The sequence below is a fragment of the Mixophyes fleayi genome, chromosome 1 (assembly GCF_038048845.1).
Source record: "Mixophyes fleayi isolate aMixFle1 chromosome 1, aMixFle1.hap1, whole genome shotgun sequence".
Lineage (NCBI taxonomy): Eukaryota > Metazoa > Chordata > Amphibia > Anura > Limnodynastidae > Mixophyes > Mixophyes fleayi.
The window spans coordinates 46053947-46072686 of NC_134402.1; the positions used below are offsets into that span (position 1 = coordinate 46053947).

The window sequence follows — 18740 nt, forward strand, 5'->3', positions numbered from 1 at the left end:
ATTTTGAATTATTAGAGTAATATAGATAAATTTAATAGAATCTATCATTCTATTAATGTTAAATTTCATTAGATTGATTAGTGATTTATGTTATCTGTATTTGGCTGTGTGTCATAACACACTGAGAAGTAGAAGTGCCACTTTTTTATTTTACTTTAGATTTTGTATGTTCTGTAATTAGATCAAGAGAACAGGGGAACAGGCTTCAATTAGAGAACCAGGATGGTATTATGAAAATGGGAGGTTGTTTTGGAGAGAACAAACCATAAAATAGGGAATATACCCTGATGTATACAGCAGTCCTATTACTTGTGGCCACAGATCCTAATAATCAGTTCCTGCCCTCCTTTCTCCCTCTGCTGACCTCATCACACTTGAGGCATGTACCACGAGATGTGAGCTGTCCCACGAGTGCAGGCAGCAAGAGAAGGAGACAGAAGATGCTTCAGTGCTGGAATGAAAGCAGGTAAATTTCAGAGAGGGGGGGTGATTTTAATATAATTTAGGTGGGTGTGGTCTATTTAATAGTTTGCAGGGCATATTAATTTATTGGTGGGGTGATGGTGGTGCCTATGGGATAATTTAATGCTGGGGTAGTTTGGGGTCAAATAATTTAATGTGTGGCTGAGTCTTGGGAGATGGGTGGCTTTTTGTTCAGTGAGAATGCTAATTATTTAGTGGTGGAGCTTTTTAGAGAGGATAATAGGTTTATTTATTACATTACAATACTAATTATTTAGTGTCTGGACTGTTTGGGGGAAAGGGGTATGTGTATTTATTAAATGTAAATACTATTAATTAATGTATTTAGGGGAATATGTTTATTTAGTAAATGTGAATACTATTAATTTAATGTCAGGGCTGTTTGCAGGGAGTGAGGCCTAGTTATTAAATGTGGGAGCTATTGATGTAACATTGTGACTGGTTGGGAAGGGGGCTAGAGCGTGCCCTCATTGCTAGGCTTTCCATATTTAATGTACCTATCCCTTTTTTCAAAACAGGATCCCAACATTCCAGGATCCAGACAGCAACTGAGCTTAAGACGTCAGCAGCAGTAGGTAGTGAACACTGCAAGAACAGGTAGGAGAGAGCAGGGCAGTCTGCCAACTGTTCTGATTATATTGGGGCAATTTATTTTCCCAATCTAAGGGGAGACTATGGCCTAGACTATGCACTTTTTATATAGAAAATGAACAAGGAAAAGGTGTACCACCGCACAAGGTATCATAAAATGTAAACTATAAACTTATCTCCTCCAATAGTAAATAAATGTTGAATAACAAACCTGGGATATAAAAATACCAATCCAGGGGGTGCACCCTACACAATATCAATTGTACAAAGGGAGAAAAGGGGTGTAATTGGGGCAATCCAATTAGATATTTAAAAATTAACCTTTATTAGTATACATTAAAATAAGGGTAGAAAATGAGCGAAATAAAATTATTTCGCTCATTTTCTACCCTTATTTTAATGTATACTAATAAAGGTTAATTTTTAAATATCTAATTGGAGTGCCCCAATTACACCCCTTTTTTCCTTTTGTGCACTTTTTATATACACTGCATTTCTTTATATACTACACTATGCCGCTAGCCTTGTCCTTCATGGGCTGACCACTCCCTCTCTAGTGTCTGGTCTTGCCTTTATGGTGGCTGGCCACACCCCCTCAGATGGGCCCCTACTGTTGCAGTCCCCCGGTGGGCCCCTCATGCCCCAGTTCGACACTGAGTGGGAGTATAGCATTATCATTTAGCAATTGTAAAGTTTGTGATGTTATGTCTACTTTAAATCCACTGCTTGACATTAATACATATTAATAGGCTGTGTATTACTGAGTTCAATAATATACATTAGATAACTGGAATATTTATAACTAACCAAATATGTCCACTATGCTCTCTATCACTACTTTGAAGCAAGCTGCTACAGTAGGTTATGAAGATGGTGTTTCTGTAACAGAGCAAATACATAGTGACTGACAGCTGGGCAATCTTGCTCTGCAGAAATGCCCTGTGCCCTGTGTGGCAGGGCCAGTAATGTCACAGTAGCTCAAATGACTGCAGTCTCAGCATTTTGACCTTTATCAGATTCCATTAGGACATTGTCCTAAAGATGTCTAAGGGATTTGGCTGTGTGTAATGGAGTGGTTGAAATCGATTTAAATCATTTTAATTTTGAGGTTAAGCGGTCTTTTAAATGCTCTGTAAGCAGCAGGAGAGCTTACATATTTCAAGGATAATGTACTTATTTCAATGGCACTAAACTTGCATTCAAATCCATTCAATATGAAATGCAATTTATCTATCATCAGCATTTTGTATTGTATGTTATAACTTTGTAATTGTGTGGTGCCATGGCCAAAAATATTGGAACCCTTGCAGTACTTTTTAATAATGCATCATTCCAAAAAACTGTTGATATTAAAAGAAAAACATATTTTGGTATCCACATATGTATTTCTTTGGGTTGCAATGGAATAAAACACACAAAAATCAGAACAAAACACTAGATTGTACATGACACACAAATCTTTAAATTGGCCAGACAAAATTGCTAGCATCTTTTAGAAGTAGTTGCAAATAATTAGATTACAAGAAGGTGATTCTCCTTCACTTTGGAACAGAACTCACCTGTGGGGAGTAGCATGAGCCTGCGATATAAAAATCACTCATTAAACAAGCTTGAATAGTGAAAATTACTCATGGTCCTGTCTTGTGAGCAGATAGAAAAGAAAGAAAGATAGAGAAATGTCTGAGTAGGTCAGACAGATGATTGTAGCTAAGCATGGGCAATCTCAAGGCAACAAAACAAGACCTTAATATTCCAGTTTCCACCACAGGAAATGCTATTAGGAGACTAAGGCCCATGGCAGTATAGTCATCCTCCTTGGATGTGGCTGCAAGAGAAAACTTGATCGAAGATTGCATCTCTAAAGATTCAAGCTGACCTTCAGACACATGGTACGCCACTTTTAATTTGTACTATATCTCATCAACTCAAAGAAAGGGGTTATATGGTAGAAGGCCCAGGAGGGCTCCACTACTGAGAGATACATAAGAAAGCCCAATTGGAGTTTGCCAAAACACACCTGAAGAAGCCAAATTCCTTCTGGGAGCAATTCCTGTGTACAGATGAGACCAAGTTAGAGCTTTGTGATAAAGCACATCATCCCAGTGTTTACAGAACATGACAACATGAAGCTTTCAAAGAAAGAACACCTTCCCTATGGCCTATGGTCACTTGGAGGACGTTCAGTATTTTCTTTGGGTTGCTGAGCTGCATCTGGCACTGGGTACCTTGAAAGTGTGAATGGCATCATGAACTCTGTAGATTACCACGTCATTTTGGAGCACATTGTTGAATCCAGTGTCAGGAAGTTGGGTCTCCATCAAAGGCCATGAGTCTAACAGCAGGTCAAACACACATTAAAAAGCACCCCGGAAAATTTAAAGACATGATGCTGGCTGTTCTGAAATCATCAGTTCTAAATAACATAGAACACATGTGGGAGGAGGCAATTCCAAATTAAGGAGAACTGAAGTAGTTTGCACAAGAAGAGTGGACCAAACTGCCGCTATAGTAGTGTAGGAAGTTCATTCATATAGGAAGAGGTTGAAGTATTTTGACCAACAGCTGAGCTACCAAATATTAAGTCTAGGGTGTCAATCATTTTGTTCATCTCATGTCACGATTCACGGCAGGGAATATGGTTCCTGGGTTTGTCATGCAGAAATACAGGTACAGGTAGGGGGACTCAGTGAGCAGAGATCTTGTAAGTTAGACACACTTAACAGCAGAGATGAGATGCTGGAAAGGATAGTAAAGTCTGTGAGCTGATATCCAGGAATATGCAGAGCTGAGTCAGACATGCAGAAACACAGGAACAGGTAAGGGAGCTCTGTGAGCTGAGAAAGGTAGATTAGACACACAGGTACAGCTGAGCTGAAGTGCTGGAGAGAATGGTAACTCTGTGAGTTGATATCCAGGAATGAGCAGGGCTCAGTCAGTCATGCAGAGATACAGGAACAGGTAAGCTGGAGCCAGGGAGCCAAGTCTTCACACAGTCAGGGTAGACAAACAAAGAACAGGCAACTGGGTGTTGGCCCAGGTGTCTTAAATAGTGAGGTAATGACAGGCTGGACGAATGGGAGCAGAGAGGAGGAGTTCTATCTGACAGGATGGGTCTGCACATGTGCAGACCTGAAATCAAGATGGCCACTGACATCGGACGGACGCGGCGCCCGGCGCCGGCGGGGATCCCCACATTTGGCAGGTGAGAATATCGGACCCCTTGTGTTGGGGCGATATGTGATATGTCATTTCTTTTCATTTTCTGTTGTAAAATGATGTGCACTATTACATTTATAATAAAGATGTGGAGACCAAATACTGATGTTCATTTAAAACTGTGTTTAGAGAAAATAGTGAGTTATTTGACAAAACTGCAAGGATGCCAAATTTTCTGGCCACAACTGTACATGCATATAGTACATACACGATATTGATGTGTTTGCATTTTGCAGTTGTGATTGATCGCCATCTACTGGCCAGTTGTGTAAGTTTTAGACTTTTTTTTTTTTAAGAAACTGGTAGTTAACTCTTCAGGCTTGTTCACACCTTTGTGATTTTCATGCATTCTGGACAATTTTAAGGTGTTATTAATATTATCTATTATTACCAACTATAATACAATTTCAAATCTTTAACTATGCATCCTTTAAGGGTTCTATTCCCCCTACTAGTGTTTCCTAACTTATTCCATTTTACTCTGCAGAAGATAAGATCACTGGCTGATTACCGCTAAAGTTGAAGTTGTCACAGTTTGATTTGTGACCAATTTGTCAAATGTGCATTTCCTACATAAAGTTCCTGTACAACTAGGTTTCGCTAACTCCATTTTTTGTATCTCTCCTGTGAACAGCAGCTAGGCATTCAGTTTGCCAACATTATTTTTAGCTTTTATGATCTAAACTTGCTTTTATGCTTCATAAATTATTTATTAGTTACATACCAAGTACATTTTATTATTTTGCTCCTTAGTTATGATATATTTGTTTGAGTGAGTGCTTTAGAGTATAGATTGACTGAAAAGTATTTATAAGATAGAAAATCTTTAATTGAACTTGGTATAAGGTTTATTTAAATAATTTCATCTATAACCACTGTAAAATTTATTTGAGTCTTCAGAGAATTATAACGCAGTTATTATAAAGTATATTTTAAGTATTTTAACCACACTTACAGTTGTATTTATTTCAGTGTGAAAGATGTGTTTCAAAATCAGGGTGGACTGAAGGACAAATCTTAGTATACAAAGCGGACATGAGCTGTTAGCAGCTGTGGGCTCCGGAAGCCATTTTGTTTTGGCCCTCAACCTGATTGGACATTCAGCTTCCAAAGGTGCAGCATTATCACCATTTTAGCGTATTGTGTGCTGGCGTGGAATGTAAAGGAAACAGAAGAGAGGGGTAGAAAGCAGGAAGGAGTTTAAACAAAGAAAATGGTGAAAGAGAACATTTCTCTACAAGTTCTTAAAAAGGGCCGATTAGAGGACAACTAAAACCAGCTTCATTAGAGCACAATAATATTTTGTTTCAAATTGGTCATTGTTTAATATGTCAAAAGTAAAGAAAATTAGGGAGTTTGCTGCTATCAAATTTCTAGCCAGAAGGCTATAGCCAGTTAAATTGTGAGCATAGGGGATAGAAGAGGTAGCACCTATATGACCTATCAGCTGACAGACTCATCATCTGCCAGCCACATGTACCTGCCAGTGATGCTGCTCTATGCCCTCCTTCCCATTGCCAAATGACTGAGGTGCTAGGTGGGAGGGAGAACATCTGGGCGCAAGTCTCCCCTCCTTCACCAGTCCACTCCAGCAGTAGCCCTTATCCTGAGGGAAGAGAGGGTCACTAAATTGAGAGGCAGCAGTGTCAACTACTGATAAGAAGACAGAGCACTCCTTCACTGGAAACCAAAGTAGGCAGGAGCCTGTATGGGTGGGGTGGGAATGTAGGGCTTCCGGCATACATGTCAATGTACAATGGTGAGGATCAGACAAGTAGAGAGTGAGGAGGGTGTATGTCAATTAAGCTTCCCCACTCTCACCTGGTCACATATGCTCCTCACCATTCTCCCCTTGTCATATATATGACCCCACACTCTCTCTCTCTCATTGTATTATATGACAATGGGAGGGAGGATGGGGGTCATATGTGACAATGAGAGAGAAGGTTGGGGACATAATGTAAAACAAGGTGGAGGCATAATGTGTTTCCCAGGAGCAGAGAGAGGTGCATGTGGCAGAAGCAGGTGAGGCAGGAGCATGGTGCACAACATTATGTACATTTGATATGCAGTCAAGACTTGTGTAGGGTATGGGCTTACATTGCTTACATAGAGATAATGGCCTTGGATTGCCTTAATCCACTACTTTGAATAACGCAATGTATGGGTTCAGCAGAAAGCTTGATGAGCTCCCAGCTTTGTGACCACTGACACTGGAAGGCATTTGAAGTCCTAAAAGGCCATGTATGTGAGACAGCATTCTAGGACTCCAAAATTAAATTCTGCTCACTGGGGATGGGAGCCCTGATGTCCCCTTTCTCTCTCAGGGGTAAGTGCAGAGTGAGTCACGGTGGAGCAGCCGCAACAAGAGGTGGCAGGTGGCTGGCCCAGTAAGCTACGTGAGGAGATAGAAGGGATTAGTGGGGTTCATAGTGATATGGGTGGCTGATGGTGGAGAATAATGATATGGTCGATTGATGGGGGACATGATGATATGGTGGATTAGTGGAGGACATGATGATATGGTGGATTGGCGGAGGACATGATGATATAGGGGATTGGCGGAGGACATGATGATATAGGGGAATGGCGGGGGACATGATGATATGGTGGATTGGTGGAGGACCTGATGATATGGGGGATTGGTGGAGGACATTATGATATGGTGTATTGGTGGGGGACATGATGATATGGGGATTGGTGGGGGACATGATGATATGGTGGATTGGTGGAGGACCTGATGATATGGGGGATTGGTGGAGGACATTATGATATGGTGGATTGGTGGAGGACATGATAATATGGTGGATTGGATGGGGACATGAAGATATGGGTAATTGGAGGAGGACATGATGATATGGTGGATTGATGGCGGGCATGATGATATGGTAGATTGGTGGAGAACATGATATGAGGGGATTATTGATGATATTGGGGGATTGATGACCTGAATATTATGGTGTGGCACCACTCTTGTGGCTAACACAAGGTGGTGCAAGTGGTCCCTCCCTAAAAGTTTTGGGCCCTTTAAAAATCCTGCTATGGATCCCACAGAATTCTAGTAAGCCCATTGGTAAAACAATCTGATGAAACAAATGAAAATATTTCCTATTAGACAATAACAACATTGAAATAAATATTTTGCTGTAATAAAACTAGTTTTTCAATTTATTATAGTGCCCTTTAAGAAGAGTGGAGGGAAGGAAAGAGGAGAGTAAGCAAAAAACCTAAGATCATCTAATACAGGAAGTCAGAGTAAGTAAAGCAACAGGCTGGATAGGGAACCAGACAGAGAAATATGAAATGAGAATCTTAGACACTATTTTGGTTTTACTCTATTAAAGAGAAATTAGCAAAAATTCCATTGAACAATCGTGGTGTTCTGTGTCCTCTCTACACGTCTACCAGTGCTGTCAGCGTATCATCTACCAGTGCTGTCAGCGTATCATCTACCAATGCTGTCTGCGTATCATCTACCAGTGCTATCAGCGTATCATCTACCAATGCTATCAGCGTATCATCTACCAGTGCTATCAGCGTATCATCTACCAGTGTTATCAGCGTATCATCTACCAGTGCTATCAACGTATCATCTACCAGTGTTATCAGCGTATCATCTACCAGTGCTGTCTGCATATCATCTACCAGTGCTATCAGCGTATCATCTACCAGTGCTATCAGCGTATCATCTACCAGTGCTATCAGCGTATCATCTACCAGTGCTGTCAGCGTATCATCTACCAGTGCTGTCAGCGTATCATCTACCAGTGCTGTCTGCGTATCATCTACCAGTGCTATCAGCGTATCATCTACCAGTGCTATCAGCGTATCATCTACCAGTGTTATCATCGTATCATCTACCAGTGCTATCAGCGTATCATCTACCAGTGCTGTCAACGTATCATCTACCAGTGCTGTCAGCGTATCATCTACCAGTGTTATCAGCGTATCATCTACCAGTGCTGTCTGCAAATCATCTACCAGTGCTATCAGCGTATCATCTACCAGTGCTGTCAGCGTATCATCTACCAGTGCTATCAGCGTATCATCTACCAGTGCTGTCAGCGTATCATCTACCAGTGCTGTCAGCGTATCATCTACCAGTGCTGTCTGCGTATCATCTACCAGTGCTGTCTGCGTATCATCTACCAGTGCTATCAGCGTATCATTTACCAGTGCTATCAGCGTATCATCTACCAGTGCTATCAGCGTATCATCTACCAGTGCTGTCAGCGTATCATCTACCAGTGCTGTCTGCGTATCATCTACCAGTGTTATCAGCGTATCATCTACCAGTGCTATCAGCGTATCATCTACCAGTGCTATCAGCGTATCATCTACCAGTGCTATCAGCGTATCATCTACCAGTGCTGTCAGCGTATCATCTACCAGTGTTATCAGCGTATCATCTACCAGTGCTGTCAGCGTATCATCTACCAGTGCTATCAGCGTATCATCTACCAGTGCTGTCAGCGTATCATCTACCAGTGCTGTCTGCGTATCATCTACCAGTGCTATCAGCGTATCATCTACCAGTGCTATCAGCGTATCATCTACCAGTGTTATCAGCGTATCAACTACCAGTGTTATCAGCGTATTATCTACCAGTGCTATCAGCGTATCATCTACCAGTGCTATCAGCGTATCATCTACCAGTGCTGTCAGCGTATCATCTACCAGTGCTGTCAGCGTATCATCTACCAGTGCTGTCTGCGTATCATCTACCAGTGCTGTCAGCGTATCATCTACCAGTGCTGTCAGCGTATCATCTACCAGTGCTGTCTGCATATCATCTACCAGTGCTGTCTGCGTATCATCTACCAGTGCTATCAGCGTATCATCTACCAGTGCTGTCAGCGTATCATCTACCAGTGCTGTCAGCGTATCATCTACCAGTGCTGTCAGCGTATCATCTACCAGTGCTATCAGCGTATCATCTACCAGTGCTATCAGCGTATCATCTACCAGTGCTGTCTGCATATCATCTACCAGTGCTATCAGCGTATCATCTACCAGTGCTGTCTGCATATCATCTACCAGTGCTATCAGCGTATCATCTACCAGTGCTGTCAGCGTATCATCTACCAGTGCTGTCAGCATATCATCTACCAGTGCTGTCAGCGTATCATCTACCAGTGCTATCAGCGTATCATCTACCAGTGCTGTCAGCGTATCATCTACCAGTGCTGTCAGCGTATCATCTACCAGTGCTGTTAGCGTATCATCTACCAGTGCTATCAGCGTATCATCTACCAGTGCTGTCAGCGTATCATCTACCAGTGCTATCAGCGTATCATCTACCAGTGCTGTCAGCGTATCATCTACCAGTGCTGTCAGCGTATCATCTACCAGTGCTGTCAGCGTATCATCTACCAGTGCTATCAGCGTATCATCTACCAGTGCTATCAGCGTATCATCTACCAGTGCTGTCTGCATATCATCTACCAGTGCTATCAGCGTATCATCTACCAGTGCTGTCAGCGTATCATCTACCAGTGCTATCAGCGTATCATCTACCAGTGTTATCAGCGTATTATCTACCAGTGCTGTCAGTGTATCATCTACCAGTGCTGTCAGTATATCATCTACCAGCTATCATGCGTTGAGTATAGTTGCGACATGCACACATAAGTATAGCATGTGCAATACCTTGGCATGGTTACAGATAAAATAAATGATTATAGGGTCCCCTTGTAAAATGGTAAAAAGCAACAGGCTTTGCCAAGCTGAGCTGGTTAAACTATAACAAGGAGACCCCTCAATGGGAGAATAAAGCCTGCAAACAAAAATAGCACAGATGTTCATTCTGGCAACAGCGGGTGCCAGGGTAATAGTGAGAAGTAAAAATAGATTAAATAAAATAACAACACACCGTATAAAGATACGTCTATGTTCAGACCACAATTTTGCAGCCCACTCTAAATCAGGCCCCAACTCTACAAACATACACTATTGTATAGTTGCAAGAAATAAATGCCAATCTGCACCTTCTTTCAATTTTATTAGCAAGAAGTGATTTGATATAATGAAAAAAAGCTCACAACAATATTTTAATAATAATAAAAAAACTTTACAACAGACCACATATGACAGTGAAATGAGTGCATGGTAATGACACATCTGAACCAATGATATTTTGGTCACTATAACTTTTCTCAGAATGAAAAATACTTTGTAAACCATTCAGGACGCTTCGACTCCTGATCTCTTGTTTCTGTCTTCGATGATACGCTGCCAGGATTCCGCCTTAAAACAATAAACATCCATGTCATTAATACCCAACATATAAAAACAGAGGAGATCGTGTACTAAGTATGTTATTTGCACAACTGTGTATAGAGCTGGCAGAGGCATACATGAACGTTCCTGAATATTTTATCTGCTCCTGTGTTCTGAGGGGCATTGTAGAAACTTAGAGTGTGCGGTGTGCACTTTTCTATACAGAAGTAAAAATGTTCATTTATGATTCATACTTCTTGTTTCTCCCTCTTTTTGGTAAAATATAACTCATGAAAATGAGGGGATATGAGAGTTTCCTTTATTTCATAGTGGTGTACTTGTGACTTCTTGTATGGATTCTCTATTACCTATGCGTCGGCTCTTGTACATCTATTGCTCATGCTCATGCTTAAGGATTGTATGGATTACTTATTACTAATGCAACTATTTTTCTCGTTAAACTCATACTTGACAACATTTAGGATCCCCGTAGGGTTGATCCTGGTGCCAAATGTAGGGGGTGGTCTGTGAATTGCATCAACGCGGCCGGACCTTCGCAGCTCAATGCTGCTATTCTTGGCATAATACAGTGGAGACGGGTCAAGTATGACGCCATTATCTGTGATTCGCGTCAGTAAGTCCCACCCACTTCACTAGGGAGTGGGCAGGATGCAGGAGAGTGCACTGCTCTCCTGGGATCTAGGAGAACTCGAGAGTAGGCAACTATGTTTAAGATCAAAGCACAACCTTTTTAGTGACAGATTTCTCAGATCTATTTGCTGGTTTGTAAAGGCCTGCAGCATCCCACAAAGTCAGACATTCCATCAAATAAATGGAATCTACATCCCTATTAGCTTATTTAAGTAAATATATTGTTATATATTTGGTGAATCTGCCAGCTGCCATATTAATTTGTTGAATCTGTGCACTGTATCATTTAGCTAGTTCCAAAGCTGTTGAACCTGCAACATTTGTAGACAACTAGATTTATTCTGTTCTGTTTAGTGTGTTTTTAAGAAGCCACAAGCTGTGTCTTATTGTGTGTGCCTTTATCATTTCCAATACATTACATGTATCTTAAGACGTATCTTGCGCTTAGCACATAGTTTTGAGGACTCTTCTGTCCTGTTTTGCCGTTTAACAGGAGCAAAGTTTGTTCATTCCATAACGGCAGACATCTTGCCTAGTAAATGGACGCACTGTCTCTTCTATGGAAAACCGCTTCATAATGACTTATATTCATCTGATGCTCTGCAGGTCACTTTGTGGATGACAAGCATAGTCAGGGGTCTACAACTGACATGTATGTTTAGGTTTGCTTATTAAAACATGTCTATCAATATTCACTTTAAGCTAGGGTTTATCAGTTTCAATCCTCAGATAACCTCAAGAGGCCATCATTTGACCTGTTGACGGTTTGTTTATTTTGTGCTGCCTAATATATTTTGATTATATACAAACCAAAATGCTTTTGTGACATGCCTATTCTGCACAATTACTTATGTCCACTTGTAATGATAAATGCATGGCTTAGTGTGTCAAAATGGTAGAGAATGTGCTGAGCAAAAGTCTGTTTTTATGCCACTGTGCTGTGCCCTCCACCCCAAGATGACATTTTTTGCAGAGATGAAAATGATAGCTCTGGATGATGGGCATATCTTATGCAATGTGATCTAAATGCCAGGCATAGTGCAAAAAAAAGATTTTGTTACGGTATGAAAAGTATTAAAATGAGGTCCAAAGCCCCTGAATATATGGCAACTTGAATTTGCTTCTTATTTCCTATAGAGCAAAACTCCAATGGCCTAGAATGTAATGTCAGGTGAGAGGTGACATTAACCACGAATATCCTCTTTAGGGGTGAAAATTGACTTATGGCAGCTTCATCTCATGGGGCGACTGGGTTTATCATGATTTTTGTTTATAGATGTTCAGTAAAACATGAATATATGTCATTCAGCATGAAGAACCTGAGTTATCTACATACTCTCCATTGTTAATGGCACTACTATTTGCTTGTTTGGCTGAAATGACTGCTCCTCATGGCCAAAATTAACATGGAACCTTTCATAATATTGGCAAGGTTTTACCAAGCAATAATATCCCTAAGACATGGCACTATCCTTGTTATAATAAGCAAAAGAGCTCTACAAAACGTAATGTCCCACCATTCTTTAATGAATATGCAGATAAATATGATTTCTAAACCTATTCCCTGCCTATTTAAAATTTATGACGAAATAAAATGGGTTAGTGTGGGTTTAAAGCAGTACCTAGTGGCAGTATGCAAATAGCTAAGTAACTCAAGTTAAAGAGAACAGACTTCTAGAAATAAATATATTTTCCAAAATTACTTTCCTAAAGAGGAGCTGCACATTTGCTTTTGTCACTAAAAAGTATCTTAAGACGCTCCCTAAACATTTTTGTAAGTAGAGATGAGAAAACGTACAGTGAAATCATCATCATCATCATAATTTATTTATATAGCGCCACTGATTCCGCAGTGCTGTACAGAGAACTCGTTCACATCAGTCCCTGCCCCATTGGAGCTTACAGTCTAAATTCCCTAAATTCCCTAACATACACACAGACACAGACACAGACAGAGACAGACTAGGGTCAATTTTGATAGCAGCCAATTAACCTACCAGTAAGTTTTTGGCGTGTGGGAGGAAACCGGAGCACCCGGAGGAAACCCATGCAAACACCGGGAGAACATACAAACTCCACACAGATAAGGTCATGGTCGGGAATTGAACTCATGACCCCAGCGCTGTGAGGCAGAAGTGCTAACCACTTAGCCACCGTGCTTTCAAGCCACTTTGCAGATGTGTAAAGATCCAGTCATAGAATCGTCTAATTAAACTATAGCTAGACACTATACTGCCCTGTTTTTGAAAATTCATATCTCATGGAATTTACAGTCCATGGGTACAGCTGGGACTACGACTGGCAATGCATTCTACTACATGCTGAGGTTGGATTTGGACTGGAAACACTTAACAAACACTGAGAAATTGTAACTGAAACATGCAAAACTATCTGGCCAAAGTGGAATCAGATAAATATGTCATGGAACAGTTTTGAAAAATATTTCTAATTGGCGGGTTATTTAATAAAATAATTTATAGAAACATTTAAAATTGAATTGAAAAATAGTAAAAGTGAAAGCATATAATTTGTTTTAGTAAAATGTACCCCTTTGAAATCACAATGTAAACTTAAGTCATTCTTCTAGAACTAGCATACAAGTTTTAGTTACAAAAATAAAATAAAAACTATAAATGTACTAGAAGTTACATTCATTATCCATAAGAAAATTTTTACTTTACATGTTTACACTTGTTAGATTATATCTCTGGTTCTCAAATCTGCCCAAATGGAACTAATTAACTGCAAAGATTTATAGTTACTAATTGTGATTTCCACATTATCATTATAGCTGCAAAGGGTTTCCAGAACACTTAAATGTAAGGCCGTCGATTTAAGATAAAGTAGACACAACGCTGGTGAATAAAGATACAGTGCAGGCAAGGTCCTAATAAGGCTCTTCAACTAGCAGGAAAGAACAGGTAATAAATCATGTAATACAGATAGAATATAACTGAACATACGTTACCTATTAGGACGTATGATATCTAAGAGCTGCACAGGTGGTCTGAAAGGATAACCAGGCTTGGGGCTGTGATCTAAGCTTGGAGAATTCCTCACTGGATTCATAGCTTTTTTGGAAGTCACGCTGTTGTTTGGAAAGGTTTTCTCATAAGCCGCCAAGTTAGGGACACTTATAACACGGGTTGGTATCTCACCTATCTTTTTTTTCTACAAGACAGAACAATTACACCAATCAAGGTGTTACAATGCCTGAACAGAAGCTCAACGCTGCAATTACTTAAGCATGTTCACATGTAAATTTAACATTAATTAAAACTGTCAAATGAATCCCCCTTCATTCTTACCTGTATTGAAGGGGTTCATTCCTTGAATATCATTTCATCTGTGCTGTTTGGGTACCCTTAAGAAATCAGGCCACCACAAAGGAGGACCAATTTGCAGAGTAGGCTGCAGAAGAGCAATATGTTGCTTGAAGTCTCCAATGTAACTACAATTTGAAGCCCTAGCATAGTAATTAAGGGTGCTTGGACTTGTGGGTTCAGTTTTGGTTTGGTTCTGATCTCACCAGGTGGCAGAATGGTGTGTATATGTGTATATATATGTATATATATATATATATATATATATATATATATATATATATATATATATATATATACACATATATACACACTCTATGGTGAGTTCAGTCCTTTTATTATCTAAAAGGTAATTAACATATACTATACCACTATACTGCCCACCTACCTACTGCCACCTGGTGTCTGTGATGTGCTTGCATACAGTTATTACAGCCATTTTATTACTGTACACAGTTTTTAATTTCTGTCCTCTACAAACATTAATCTCCTCCCAGAACTCTCCTGTCAATTTAACTGAGATGTGGTATTCATCGGGTGCATGGACTAATGACTGGGGATATCAGGTAGCCATTTGTTACTATTGAAGGTTGAAAGCCGACTGAACGAGTAGGTGGATATTTATTTTCTGAGTACACACAAAAGGTATTCACTAAACTACATTAAGGTTTCTAATGACATTTCCCCCGCAGTTATCCTTTTGATATAAATATAAATTCCAAAGTGTTTATTATACATTCCTTAAGGCAGTATAGAATTTTATATGTAAATAGGTAGTTTCCCTGAATATTAAGCACAACATTAATATACTTTAGTGAATACTGAATGTGAGCTCAGGCATAAAGAGATCAGAAGTATGCAGCATTTTTTTAATTTCATGTACGCTTTCTATACTATCAACAGTGGTCGAAGAGTGCTGGTATACAAAGGTATACCTTACCGCCACTTTTGCTACTGACTGTAATTTAGCACCAGATGTGGCGCCTGTCACATTTATGAAATGTGTGGCTGCGCGTCCCCTTTCCCCCCAGCAGTGCGGCCACACATTATATAGATGTGACAAACTACATATTCACCATAAGTATCTTTTGACATTTGAACCTTTTTGTACCTCTGCTGCTCCCGTACTCAGCAGCAGAGGAAAGTGAAACTATGCGTTCCACCTGCATTCCATTCAGAAACATCAGCAGAAGAAAGAAAAGTGGTGAAACAGAAGTAGGAAAATAAATGAGAGAGAGAAGAAAGCTTCAGAAGCATAGGTAAGAGGAATAGAGAAGATGTTGCAAGGGAGACCTGTGTGAGAGACAGGAGAGAAGATGGTACAGGGGGATATGTGAGAGAGATAGGGGAGAAGAAGGTGCAGGGAGACGTGTGACAGAGACAGAGGAGGAGAATGTGCAGGGAGACGTGTGAGAGAGACAGGGGGGAAGATGGTGCAGGGAGACATGTAAGAGAGACAGGGGAGAAGAACGTGCAGGGAGACCTGTGAGAGAGACAGGAGAAAAGATGATGCAGGGGGATGTGTGAGAGAGAAAGGGAAGAACTAAGTGCAGGGAGATATGTGAGAGAAACAGAGAAGAAGATGGTACAGGGAAACGTGTGAGAGAGACAAGGGAGAAGATGGTACAGGGAAACATGTGAGAGAGACAGGGGAGAAGTAGGTGCAGGGAGACATGAGAGAGACAGGGGAGATAATGGTACAGGGGGATATGTGAGAGAGACAGGGGAGAAGATTGTACAGTAGGATAGGTAATAGGAACAAGGCAAAAGATGCTGCAAGGGCATATGTAAAAGGTAAAGTGTGAAGGCAGAGACAGCTTAAGAATGGGAACGTCAGGGATGCAGCCACTATAAAACACAAGTAATAATGAAGGATCGGAATGTATAGACACAGATTTTTGGGGGATGGGGATTATTTGGGTACAGACAGGACAAGTGTTTTTAAAAAAAAACTTATATTTTCCATACCCCCACTTCTAAATTTCCACTTTGACCACTGACAATCAATGTTTTTATTTTGCTCAGTTTTAATGAATTTCATGGTAATAAACAAATTCTAAACAAAAATAATAAAGGTTATGTTTTAATACTGGCATACGTCAAGCAGTGCATAACACTCTTTGCTTTGTTCTGAAATCATGCATTTAGAACACCCCCCCCCCCCCCCCCGAAGAAATTCTGTGTTTGCCCCTAGATGTGTGACATCATTGTGGGCAGATATGATGTCACTGTGGGCGTGGCTAGCTCTAAAAGTTCTACAGATATGCCCGCGAGCAGGTAGATCGGTGACAGCTAGAAGTATTATTGTAGAATCATCCCATCAGAGAACAGCATAGGAGGCAGCACAAGTACCTTCTCTCACACAAACATGTTCTTACATATCTATATTCTCCTGCATCCCTCTGTGATGATTTAACAATAAATGTGTCACCTCAATTTCATCTTTCCAAGTGTGCACCATTTTCCTCTCAGTTTTATTTTACAGAAACCCTTAGTTTCTTGCTATGCTGGTAGATCGTAATGGCAGTGGCATTATATATAAAGTGTCTAATGCAATGTGACTCTTTACCCCACTTCTATAAGAAGTTTTATGTAGAAATAAACACTGAAATGCCGTGCATGTAAATCTTATATTCTGGCACATTCTAATCATGTGAAGATAAGTGGGTGACTCTACCATTCCTACAGGCGATAATAGCCCCACTTGTTGTTAGCATTACAGTGCATATGTGTTTATGAGTGTAAATGCCTCACCTTTAGTGTCGGGGTTAAGCTCCCAGCATTGGGGTTGCAGGAGAACGACTGACTCCTGTGCGTTTCTTGATTGATTGACATTGCAACTTCATCAAAGTTTTGTATTTCCTGAAAAATAAGAAACATGTTGAATTCTCTGGATGTATCTGGGCATCTCCAGAAAAACTGAGCTGGGGTTTTTATTTTATTTTACAATCTGAAAGTTGTGTTTTTTGACAAACAGAAGATGTGTGTATGATATTTAACAATCATTTTGTCAATTGCTCAGATACTGGCTTCATGATTTCATGTTATTTTTTATACTTGAAATAACATATTTTGTTTCAAATAGGTCTTTGTTTATACATAGCCACACTGCCCATTTTATAACACGTATTGACTACATTAACTGACACACATCAGAAATAACTGACTTAAAAGACCAATGCCTGACAGGTATTTTATCTGTGTCTTGATGGGTAGTGTTCTGTACGTAAGAATGAAGATGTATTCTTCCCACAAATGAATAAGGAGAATATTTTGCAGATGAGTTAAAAACAATCAACATTAATCTGATTCATTCATAGCATTAAAAAGCAAAAAAATATTATTTTAATTGTAATACTTTTTGTCTCTGTGAGTTATGTCTGTGTATATATGAAGCATCGGAAACACACATATGTTCCCATCTGATATAACATGGGAGCCCATGTCCAGCAGTGCTGATTTGCAGAGAATAATAAAATGGTCAATTTGCTTCTTATAATACATGAGTGATGGTGTAGATGATGATGATGATGATCATGATGAATGTTTATTATTAAACAGAATTTGCAAATTTTAGGTTATGAGACCTATTTACAAAGCTGTCCTGTGTAAGGAACAAGTTACAATGAAGTGGTGTAAATACATGTATAAACAGCTGTGAGAGATACCATTACAATACACAAGTGATGCTAAGATATATATATATAAACTTCTATTAATAAAATCTTTATAGCCAGAGAGTTCTGGTGTCATCACTTCAGTGTTCAGTAGGAGAAAATTGTGTATTACATGCAAAAATGGGCCACCTAATGTAAATTAATATGGCTGTCAATGGTATATATGGTCAGAGAATTTCTTGGTGATTTATAATATCCTTATAATTTACGGTAGGGTGTATAACATCTATACTTGTCTTCTATACATAGCTCACTTTCGGAAGATGCGGAGTTGAGGTATAAAAGAAGAGTTAAGCATGATATTTTATCATCATTTTGTAATCTCTGGCATCACTAGTCATCAAAGACTAAATTAAAACTACTACTTATAGGAGTAATGTGGCGAAGTATAAGACTACCAGAAGTCACCTTGGGGTTCTGTCTACAGTCTCAGTAATATATATATATATATATATATACATTATACTTCACATTACGGGGTACATTATCTCATATGGTCTCAGCCAAGAGCCAACACACTTGTTTTCTACACTATTAAACACGCAGGATTGAATGAATTGCTGTAGTTAGGTTATGCACA

At 39.8% G+C, this 18740-nt stretch overlaps 1 protein-coding gene across 2 annotated transcripts in view; it reads right to left on the minus strand.

The window, feature by feature from the left end:
- Positions 1-10272: 10272 nt before the first annotated feature.
- Positions 10273-18740, minus strand: part of FAM184B (family with sequence similarity 184 member B) — a 67779-nt gene continuing 59311 nt past the window's right edge. For both annotated transcript variants that reach the window (XM_075194709.1, XM_075194708.1), the window contains exons 12-14: positions 17238-17345; positions 14129-14331; positions 10273-10536 (exon numbers count right to left, since the gene is read on the minus strand). In XM_075194709.1, coding sequence (XP_075050810.1) covers positions 10446-10536; positions 14129-14331; positions 17238-17345 — 402 coding nt within the window. In that variant the 3' untranslated portion in view covers positions 10273-10445. The remainder of the gene's footprint in view (positions 10537-14128; positions 14332-17237; positions 17346-18740) is intronic.